This window comes from Aethalodelphis obliquidens, unplaced genomic scaffold (genome assembly GCF_003676395.1).
Source record: "Aethalodelphis obliquidens isolate GAN/ISIS:26980383/991018 unplaced genomic scaffold, ASM367639v1 scaffold91, whole genome shotgun sequence".
NCBI lineage: Eukaryota > Metazoa > Chordata > Mammalia > Artiodactyla > Delphinidae > Aethalodelphis > Aethalodelphis obliquidens.
In genome coordinates, this window is record NW_020838035.1 from 5973878 (window position 1) to 5985481 (window position 11604).

The following is an 11604-nucleotide window of genomic DNA, read 5'->3' on the forward strand; positions in this document are numbered from 1 at the left end:
GTAAACTACAAACAATGTGGAGAAAAGAGCTCTAAGTCGCTTAAGTGAATGAATTCCCATCATTTTTCTTGTCCCCAGCACCCGCAGGATTAACGACATTTTCGTAAGGTGATGGATTACTGTGCAAAATTAATGTTTCTTGTTTCATTAAAAGGACGCTCTGTTTTGTGTTTTCACTTACAGACTTATAAAATTGTCACTTCTTTGGATATAACCAGAAATTAGCTATGAAATTTAAAAAGTCATCCATGATAATTAGATACTGAATTGAGGGGAAACATCCCTTTTTGTTCTCTGAAGGTTATTTGAGATCCTATGCACGCCAGTAAGAACCCGCACTTCCCTAAAATGAAGATGGCGGTCACCAGACATTACTCGACTGTTTTCAGTGGTGATGGCATATCTGCCTTATCTTTCGAAGTAGGAAGGTAATATGAAATACAAAATTATATATTTTGAGGTCACTCTAACAGAATGTTATTTTCTCAAGTTGGCAGGGTATTAATCACTTGGAGACCGAAAAGCTTATTAAATGACGAACGTTATAATTTAAAACAAAAGGATAAATAGCATGTGAATTAAGAGCTTTTCTTCCCTCTTGAAGACCATTGTTTCTCAGATTCCCCTGAGGATAGATTTTTGCACTCTGGGGGATTAAAGAACCCCAATTCATCACCATTTTCTTCTCATGTGCAGCCTTGAGAATTTTCTAAATTCTTTTCTCAGAATTCCTTATTGTCCAACTTTTACATCTTACAGAGATGATGGAAAGAATGATAAAATGTAAACACACACACACACACACACACACACACACTCTCCCAAAACCAAAACAAAAGCAAGCAAACTTATAAGACACACTGAGTTCTTAAAAGTAGCAGTCACATACCTACAAGCCATGAACACCACTTGCAAATATTCCAAATGTGTCCCTCCACTGTACAAAGCAGCAATGGTAGCCAAGAATGAAGGTCAAGGGTGAAGCCCTGAGACCTCTGTCATTCCCAGACAACAAACTCACCCTCCATGGCATCAAGGAGCTCAGCTGTTCGTGAAACATTCCCGCAAGGATCACAATACTACTCTGCTATGTTGCTAGACGAGTGGGATTTTGGGTGGACCTAAACAAAATCTACTTATAAGGGAAAAAAAATCTTCATCTAAGAAATTATGATAATGTGTTAAACAATTCTCTATAAAGATTTAAAAGATGATTCATGATTATAACACTCTCTTCACTTTAACAACTCTTTGCAACTATTTGTGTAAATGTCTGCCTCTCTCTCTCTCTCTCTCTCTGAAAATAATTCTTTTGTGGGCAGGAAGCACGTGTCACTTATGCTGGGTCCCCAGCATCTAAGCTACCTGAAAATCAACTGTGTGTGACAGATCCCTATTGGTTGGAGGAAGGACTGGGATAGACAGATGCACAGTGGATGTCGTTGATGGACTGGTATTTTTAATGGTTTTTTTCTATCACACCAGCAACCTTTCAATCGTCCACAACTGTGCCACTTCGTGGTACAGTGGTACCTCCAAGAGGCAAGGAGAGACTGAGACATGGAGGTCCATTTCCCCCCAAAACTCCATGATTGTCGATGATATTCCAGCTGATATTTTCACCCTGTCTTCTCTCACTGTCAACATGCTGAGAAGCAGATCATTTAGTATAAATATTTGGGAACATGACAGTTAGGGCTTGAGTTTCTGCTACGAAGACTTGGTTATCTCACTTCCCAATAGCTCACAACCTTCAGCTGTCTTATCTGCAAACATAAAATAACACTCCTGACCTCAAAGAGTTGCTGTGAAGGTCAAATAGATATTTTATGTGAAACTACTCTCTCAGCACCAAGACAGAAAAAAATGCAATGAACGCTCAATACCTTCTACCCTGTGGCTCAGTGATTCAGGAGAGTTTCTTACTTAGGATCCAGCCCCACCAGTCGGAACTGGGGTCCTTCCGTAAGCCAAAGCATGACGGCAGGGGGATGGGAGAGGCAGCCCCCTTCTCTCCTTTTTATGCTCAGCTGGGGCTCTTTCTTAGGGAGGCTGGCGAGGATCTCCACAGAGATCAACTCAGTAACGTGAGGGCAGCTGGTAGTGTGGCCTGATGTCCAACCAGATCAGCAAGAAGCAGGAAGACACCTCTAAGTGGGATGACCTGCTCTCAATCCATCCTGCAGAACAGAGCACTCGAGCTTTGTCACAGCTCTTACCAACAAGTTCCCAAGGTCTGGCTGCCGGCTGGGCGGGCTGATGCTGCATCCCATCCATTAGGGGCCACCGAGAGCCCCCAAGAGACAGACCGAACTCCTGCAAGACTCTGCATTTACTCACGTTGGCTGTTCTACGGTTGGAAGAGCCCAGCTTTCGAGGCTCAGCTCAAGTGTCCTCTCCCCAGCGCACGTCCCCTACGCAACAGGCCTGAGATCTCACACAGGTAACTCCCCGAGCCCTCCCTGTGGACGGCAGTGGTCTGTTTACAGGGCTTAGCCCCTCCCAGACTACAAACCCCTCAGGAGTAGGGATTCTGCCAGCTCATCTCTGAAACTGCAGCAATCCATCGATGTTAGCTGAAATAAGTAGAAGCGATTAAAGGGACGGTTTTGCGGTGGTTTTTTTGTTTTGTTTTTTAAGGGAGAAACAGATCCAGCATCTACCGTCTGAGATTTACACTAAAATGAGCCCTAAACACTGCTTCCATAAATCTTTCCTTACTTATTGGCTATCGGGGTAACCACTTGTATCCAATCTTCTCCATCACCATCAGGGAAAATGCCTCCGCTCGCTATTTTGAAACCACGTGCATAATCTTTTAAAGATATGGAGGGGACTCTAGGTCCTGGGGGACGTGGCAGCCTGGTCACTTGCTGAGTAAACGCAAAGTTGGTTAATATCTGAACTAACTGGTCCTCTCTGCCTTCCTCTTAGACCTACCAGGGGTACTGAGGTTAATGACGTCCCCTCACCCCACCTACTGTCCACCTACCAGGCAACTATTGCAAGCTGGCTTTAACAGCACCGTCCTCCCCTGAGATCTGTGGGGGATTGGTTCCAGGACCCCTGTGGACACCAAATCCGCGGATGCTCAAGTCCGTTATGTAATACGGACAGCTGGTCTGTATTATAATAAGCGTATAGCCGGTCCTCTGTATCCACGGGTTCCTCACTGGCAGATTCAACCAACTGCGGATAGGCAGAACCAGAGCACACAGAGCGCCGACTATACACATTTTTTCACAGAGGCAATGAAGGCGCATGAGGTGCTTATGTCTTAGGATCAAGATTTGAGACTCTTTACTGAAATCATCAGGAGAGATAAACTAAATTCAAATAACAGAAAACGTACCGACTCAACGTGCTTCCTCGTCTAGAAGGATTCTTTTTTTAATTTGTATAAACTCTTTTTTTTTTTTTTAAAGGGAATGGTGGATTACAAAACAGAAACAGACTCACAGACTTAGAAAACAAACTTATGGTTACCAAAGGGGAAAGGAGGGGGAGGGATAAATTAGGAGTTGGGGATTAACATGTACACACTACCATACAGTATATGAAATACATCATCACCAAGGACCTGCTGTATAGCACAGGGAACTCTACTCAATGTTCTGTAATAACCTATATGGAAAAAGAATCGGAAAAAGAATGGATATATGTATAACTGATTCACTTTGCTGTACGCCTGAAACTACACAACACTGTATATCAACAATACTCCAGTGTAAAATAAAAATTAAAACAATAAGTAATAAGAAGCCCAGCAAAGGGGGTAGTGGGGAAAGTCTGAGCTGAGAGTTGTGAACGCTGGGTTATACCTTTGCTTCTACTATCTATCATGTGTATGTGCTTGAATGAATCATTCCTATAAGCATCGAGCTATCTAATCTGCAAAACAAAAGGGTTGAATTCGATGACATATCTGAAGGTAGGTGTCTGAGGTTGGGCTTCCTGGAAGCTGAGGCTGAAAGGGGGCTTTCTGTGAATGTGATGTATCAGGGGGGAAGCTCTCAGTGGAAGGGGAGGGAAGGATGCAGGAGGACCTGAGTAGGGATGTGGTCTCAGCTACAGACCTGATAAGCCTGGCCCTGTGCAATGCTTTGGAGCATAAATTGTACCAGAGCTGATCCCAGCAGAGGGATGGCCTCCTGTATCCCCCAGCGGTGAGCCAATGGCCATGACCTGCCCTCATCAGGGAAGGAGGGTACACTGCCCTGCTGGCAAGATGGTGCCCAGGGGCTAAAGGTTAGTCTCTCAGGGGGAGCAGCTGTAAGCTATTAGCTGCCGAGCCAGGAGCCAGGGGCTGGCGGGGTGAGCGACAGAAAGTCACCAGCAGCGTCTCCCGAGAAGGAATAGGTGTCTATGACCCATTTCCAATATTCAGAGACTCCGAAACAAATTACACGTTCTCCTAATATAGGTGGTACAAAAATAACTAAAATGTCAAGAATGTCAGTTTTATCAGTCTACTGTGGTAATGTGGGCGACCTCACGCTGATCTGAAGTTTGAAGGAGTTATGGATATCTTTGATTAATGTGAAGAGGAAAAACTAGGTCATACTTAATAAAGGCCATATGTTGATAGACAACATACTTTCAAAATATGGAGTGCAGGGTGAGTGGAAATGTTGAAAGGTGGCTGGCTTCAGCACTCGAAAGGACTTGGAGCTCAGACACTGCACCAACAGTATGAGTTATGGGGTAATTTGACAAAGCATTCCAACAGGGCGTTTGCTATTTTCACCAGTACTGTTGCGCATATAAAAAATGCCTCTCAATAATACAGATACGCTTCACTGTTTATTGTCCCAAGCCCAACTCTCAAAACCGTGTAAGAGTCAGATTTCCGGAAGGCAATAGCAACTCACACGTAGGAACTTCTCCATTTCTGCGCGAATACAATCAATGCCCACTGACACTTTGATACGTTTCTTTACGTAGCCTGCAAGTTTTATGCCCATTTGCCGTAACATACCCAGGTAGGTTATACAGTGAAATCTGATGAATCTGTTTCATAAAAACATTAAAAAATTATAAGTTAGGAGGTTATTAGGGTGGGAATGCTTAAACCAACAACATTAACTTTTAAATGTAGGTCTCTAAACATACATACATGTATGTATTTTATTAATATAATATATTGAAATATATATAAATATATACTATACTCAATACATAAACATATAGATATATAAATATATTTCTCCGCTAATAGTACAGTGCACAAAGAAATAAATAAGTTGGCATTTTCTAATGTGTTTTCTTAATGTTCTGTAATAGTCACAATAAGATACACTTGTGAATCACGGTTCAAGGAGAAATGCTGTATTAAAAACATGAAAATTTGCCATGAATAACCTAATGTTTAGTTTGGGTCAAATTCAGAAATTCTTAGAAACACAGCCAGAGATCCAGTGACCCAGACCAGGAAATACAAAGGTCAAACTTGAGGATGGCCTCTCTTCCCAGAGACTTTCTAGCGTATAACTTCAACCTCACGGCAGGCCAAACGGACACACCACAGCTGAGTATATTCACCAAAGAATCGCTCCTCCAAAAATCTGCGAGCCTGGGGCAGAGTCGTGGCTGCTGAAGGTTTTTGATGCGCTAATTGTTTGTTTACTTTCTCTGAGAGGAGAGGCTAGTCCTCTAAGCAGAAGGAGCTAATCGCCAGCTTAGTTCTCTCTTTTGCCAAAACAAACAGCTTCCAATTACTGCTAGAAAAAAGCCTCTGATCTCTAATCAGCTACCTAAACGAGTCTATCAGCAGTAGTTTGGAGAGTGAATAATGTCCCATTAAGCTGGAATCTCTTAACGCTAATAAAATTCTAGAGCCCTAGGACCAAGGCTGCCAGCAACCTGCTACTTATCTTCCAACAAGATTCCACCCACTTCTCCCCTCCGGTCCCAAAATCTGGCAAAGAAATAGACGCTCTCTTCCTATTTTATTACACGTGGGCTACTCTTTTTCCTCAAGCCCAATTCTACTGAGCCTCCTTTGAGAAGACTCAGGCAGAGAAAGAGCAGGTTGCAGGTCTGCTAATATTTAGTGGAAGGACTCTATCTGCAAGGCTCTGAGACTCAGATCCATCACTGCCATGATGAGCAGAACCTAGCAAGACAGGCAGGGTCTCCGCCCTGAATGTCCCAACAAGCACAGAAGAGGAGGCCACTCTCAACTTAAATGAGAGTCACCCAAAAAGAGACAGCTAATTTCAGGCACATTTTCACTGTTTTCCCTCTTCTTTAATCTTCTAGGGAGGTTGAGAAAACAAGTGCACGGCAGGTTATTCCCAAGTGAGCACGTCAGCATTGTACCCTTGAACACGATGGACAGACTATGAAGAACCACCAGGACAAGTGGGCTTAACCTACCCTCTTCCAAGGGTTAAAAAACCCAAACCGGGGCCAGCTTCAGGGACAAATGACCAGTGCACGTGGCCCTCGCTCAGAAGGGGCCCTGCACCTGAGGGTTAATGTGCCGAGATCGCCATGTTGAAATCCTCAAAGATCTTATCTTCGAGTTTGCGTTTCGTGTGTGCAGTCTGAGGGGATATGGGAGCATGTTCTAGCCTCCGGCATGCATGATGCCGCCTCTCCCCACCCCTCTCCTCCCCAGGGAAGATTCTCGGCGGCCCACTCCCTGGCCCACTGGCACCCCAACCCTCCCAGCCTCCCCCACCTCACCCCCAAATCACTGTCACCCTCTCTCCTCTGCAGGGGCCTAAGAGCGGGCACGAGGAGGGTCAGGGTGGCACGTGCATGCGTTGATGTGTCCCAGAATTTAGTGGTGGCTGTCCCCGGCCCAGGCTGGGACCATCATACTGTGTTTGGTGGATGGCCAGCCACAGCCCAAGACTCCACGGGAACAAGCCTATTGCCCGTCCCTAATGCAGGTAGCTAATTGCATCTGGCAAGCAGATCTAAGCACACCTGGGGGCTGACCATCTGCTATGGGTTGAGCGTCGGAGGGGGAGAGCCCTGGTTCAGCTTCCTGAGGATGCGGCTAGAACAAAGTGCAGCACACTGGTCCAGCAGCTGGTAGAACAGGGCACTGGGCAAGGGCCGTGCCTGAGCAAGCGTATGCGCTCGCCAGACCCCGGGTGCCCGTGACGGTCTACACATGTCCTGCGAGATCCCCTTGTGGGGCACCCATTGGGCACACCCTACACAGGGCACTTTGGGGGTCCTCATGTCCTCCTTCCCACCTTCCTGAGTCTGGTCCCCACTTTTTCCTCCAGGGATGAACCAGGACATCAAAACTGTGTACTGCTGGTGATTTTCCACATACAAGTGAAATGCTCTGATGTTTGCGTGTAACACTGGCAGTGCACAAGAAAAAGATGAACAGTGAGCTCCACGCGAATGACTTCATGTTTAAATTATGCTTTAACGAGAACAGCACTGGATAGCAAATTTCAAAAGAGAAGGGTCACAGAAGAAAGAACAAGTTTTATATTTTAGTTCCATCGACAACACTTCTCGCTCTCTGAATAATGGACGACATGTTTCCATTTGGCGCTGCGGCCTAAGAAATAGGCAGCCAGTTCTGAAGTTAAACCACTAACCAATAAAATCCTAAAAATAAGAACAAATCCCAAACCTGTAGCTGTCCTTGCTGCGAACCCAGGTCCCCCATCTATTAGCGTCTCAGCATCTCCGGTCCTCATCAGCTCTTAGGAGGACACCAACGGTACCTTCTTTGTATGACGGTTGTGGGGATGAAATGAGACAGACTTGTAAGACCCCCAGAACGGTGACCCCTTTATTACCATCGCTTTCATTATTCCCAACAGGTTTTATGATCTCCACCTGGCTGGGCAGGTGTCCTACTGGACACACGAGAGGCTGGAAGCTCAGGAAGGTGATCTTCCCCAAGCTACGTATCTGTCAAGTGGCTAAGCCTGACGCAGAGCGCCATCTGCCCGGCTCCAGAGCCCGCCTCCCTGCTCCTTACCCCACAGCTCTGACCTCAGCTGCATTCACTGAGGAAAGGCCCTTCCCAACCGCCTCCGTTGCCAGGCTTTTAGCCACGTGCACGCATGATACCTGTGAACTTGAAATGGCAACGTGCCAAATGCCCTGCGCAGGGCATCGTGGAGCCGGGTACTGACAACCTGTGAGGTGCTACCTGTTACTGCTTTTCACAAATGAGAGGCAGCCCTCAGTGGTGAAATCAATGATTCAGTTCAGAATCCATCTCCCTTGCAGTATGAAATCCTAAGCTCCTTCAGGTCGGGGACCGTGGGCAGATCGTTCAGGATACGGACACTCCTGTATCCCCATCACCACACCCACTTCCAAGCATCAGTATTGAGTCCCCCGTGCCATCAGGCAAGGTTGACAGCCACATGACTGACAAGTGAAGCCGATCGAGCCCCACCCACGTGGAGGCACGCGTGCGCTCCATCCACCTCCAGCCTCGAGCTGCAAGGCTGGGAGGCACTGGCGAGTGTGCAGAACCGGGGTGGAGACGTTTGGACCCCAGCCTTCTCTGCAGGCCTGCTACCCCAGGTCACTGGCCCTGGCAGCTCCTTTAAAGGAGGCCGGGAACTGTGCAGGAGAAGTTGGGAACCCGCACCTGCTCCAGAAACAGCCTTCTGCTCCGGTTTACTTGCACAGGTGGGTGGGGTGACCCTGATAGAAGGGGCTCTTCCGAACCCTTCCGCCAGCCCAGCTTCTCCCGCCCATTAATAAATCCCACGTGCAGCGTAATGAGTTGCCCCCAGGCTGATCCCTCCGCATCCTTCCAATTATTTAAAAAGGGGGAGGGGCAGGGAAGCTTGCAGCTTTCTAAGGAGTGTGTGCTTCTGTCTTCTCAAATCTTAAGAACGCTTAATCCCTGCAATTTAGATAAATCAGGTAGGCATTACCAGGTTAGGGTTGAACCTCCAAGAATGGCTTTGCAATTGATTGCAAAAACAGCAGTTATTAAGTCCTGAGTAATTTGCGGCTTATTTCACCCAGCTAATTAAAATGTAATCAGGATTGTCTGGCAATGTGTATTCTGTCAGCAGTTTTTCTTCCGAAGAGAAATCATGCCAAGAGACCACAAGAAAAGCCTTTCACGGGAATTGGCTCGATCTAAACTGCTTCTTTAGCCGCTGAAACTGTAAAACAAATAAATTACAGCAACTGACAATTCAATTTTAAAAAAGAAAGAAGAAAGAAAGGAAGGAAAGAAGAAAAAGAAAAGATACTCTTTCTCCCTGGGAACAGGCTGCCGGTTCGTTTTGTTTTCTGTTGTCGTTTACACAAGAGTGTGGCGTCTCCTCGGGAGAGTGGCTGCGAGCGCAGGGCCGGCGGTTTGGAAACCAGGGGGCTGGGGAGGGGCCCTCTCCAGGATGTCCGCGTAATTTCAGCGCACGAGACCACACTCCCTTTTCCCTTTCCCTGAAGACCCACGAGGACAGCAGAGCGCGCCGAGTTCTCTGACACCCACCGGATGTCGCTTCTTTGAGAACACAGAGAAACACGCACTCAGGCGCATGCAAACTTCGCCAGCTGGTTCACTCTCTGAAGATCCCAACTTTTAGTTCTCCTTGTGCCACTCGGCGCGAGGTTTCATGAGTTCTCACGCCAGAATGAACATCGCTTCAGACTTCGGAGATTCTTCCCCAACTCCACGGTCATTACGATGGCCTCCTGTCGCAGCTCAGTTCCCAGGGCCTCTGGGAAGGCCCATGTATCCCGCCCGAGTGGAAGAGACGCCCAGTTTATTTCTCAAGGGCAGAGGGCTCGGCTTAGAACCCCACCCAGGAGCCCCGGTCTCCTTCTGGCCTCCGCAGTTTTCCCTGCGGCGAGAAGCTGGGACTTTGGAGCAGGTGAGCAACTAAGGATAGAGACGAAAAGGCGAGGGCGAGAACCAGGGCAGACAAGAGGAATTCGGTTATCTGCGTGAATGGTTTCAGAGTGCGCGCACTCGGGTCAGCTGGGGAAGGCAGCTGTGGGGCGCGCCTCGGTCGGGGCCGGGAGCGGTTCCCGTGCGCCCACCCTCGGCCAGTGTCCCTGAGCAAGTCCCGCGGGGGTCCTCCCCTCTGTGGCGCCCTCCATCACCCCCCCCCCGCCCAAGGATCCCGGCCATCCACAGCACCAAGCGTGCCGTTCTCTGAACCTTCTACACACCCAACACCCACACTCCCACAAGCTCTCCTACCCTCAAGCCGACAGAACCTACGAGGACTGGGGGAGATACTGACCCCCGGGAGCCCGCTCAGAGCATCCAAACACGGCGCCCCCAAGTCCCGTATCCCCTGCATCCCTTCCCTTACTCTCCACGCCATTCGTTGGCGAGACCTGGAAGTTCTGGGGCTCCGAACTGGGGCGCGCACAGCTACCATCACCACCGCCTCCCCGGGCCCCAACACAAACGCGCTGGAACGCACGACTTGGCCCAAGTGCCCCGCCCGGGGCTAGAAGGGTGGGCCGCGAGCTCTCGGCCCGCCGAGGGCGAAAGCAAAGCTCGAAAGAGACAAAAGTGTCCTCCCGCGGGCACCTGCGGGGCCGGGGCTCGTCGCGCGGGTCCCCGGGCGCAGCGGTGCGCGCCTCCCGGCCTCGCTCGCTGTGCCCGCCGCGCCCGCCGCGCCGAGGGCCCGGAGCGCCCCGGAGTTTGCGGGACTCGCCACCAGCCCGCAGTCCCGCGCGGAAGTCCCGGGCAACTAACAAACCCACACTCCCACCCTTGGAAGCCACACAACTGCTCTCCCTTCCCAGAGAAACCGCCTTTCGTTTCCCCCTCGGAAGAAGGGAGTTAGGTAAAGATGCCGCAGGCTTCTTTTTCCTTTCGGGAGCAGGGACGGGGCTGGAAAAGAGGGTTCGCGCACCCAGACTGTAAAATCCACGCGGAGGGAAAGCCGGATCTGCCGGCTGAGCTGGGCGAGAAGTTTGGGCGGCGAGGCTCGGAGGCGCGCGCCCCGTGCGCACCCGCCGCGGCCCGCAGCGCCGGGGAGGACCCGGGCGGGCGGCGGTTCATACCTGGAAGTGCTGGAAGAAGGCGGAGATGCGCGTGATCTGCAGGCTGAGGCACCTGGAGGCGCAGCGGGCGCGCTGGACGCTCCCGGCCGACAGCGACTCGTCCAGCCGCCGGGCGGCCGTCGCGCCGGAGCCGGCCGCCAGGCATCCCCCGGAGGCCGCCAGCCAGAGGCAGAGGGTCAGGGGCGCCCCGGGCACCATGGCTGCGGGTCGGGGGCGCGGGCGCCGGGCGCTGGCCGAGGCTCCCAGCTCCGCGCCGGGGCCGCACTGCCGGGAACCTCGCGGCCGCCGCAACTCCGCTGGAAAGTTCAATCATTCAACTCCGGCCCCGCGCCCTCCCTGCCAAGGCCCTCCCCGCTCTGCCTCCAGGGGTGGGGTGAGGGTGACAGGCGGCCGCGCCATTGGCTGGAAGGGAAGTGAGTGACGGGGGGCGGGCGGAGGGCCGTGGGCAGGACTGAGGGGCAGCGAGCCGGGAGCTCTAGCGCAGGGGGATGCCGGCCGAGCGCCGCCGTGCGCCCCTCTCCAGGTGGTCCGCTCCCACGCAGGTTCCCCCACGGTCAGCTTGCGCTCCTTCCAGCCCCCCCTCCCCCACGCCATCCAGTGAACGTCAGGTGCGAGCAAGCCCAGGCC

The 11604-nt window shown here is 50.5% G+C and overlaps 1 protein-coding gene across 1 annotated transcript in view; it reads right to left on the reverse strand.

Moving 5' to 3' along the window:
- Positions 1 to 11194, reverse strand: part of ANOS1 (anosmin 1) — a 191677-nt gene extending 180483 nt beyond the window's left edge. Inside the window, exon 1 of the mRNA XM_027095459.1 lies at positions 10978 to 11194. Within this exon, the coding sequence (XP_026951260.1) occupies positions 10978 to 11175 (198 nt within the window). The 5' untranslated portion in view covers positions 11176 to 11194. The remainder of the gene's footprint in view (positions 1 to 10977) is intronic.
- Positions 11195 to 11604: the final 410 nt, after the last annotated feature.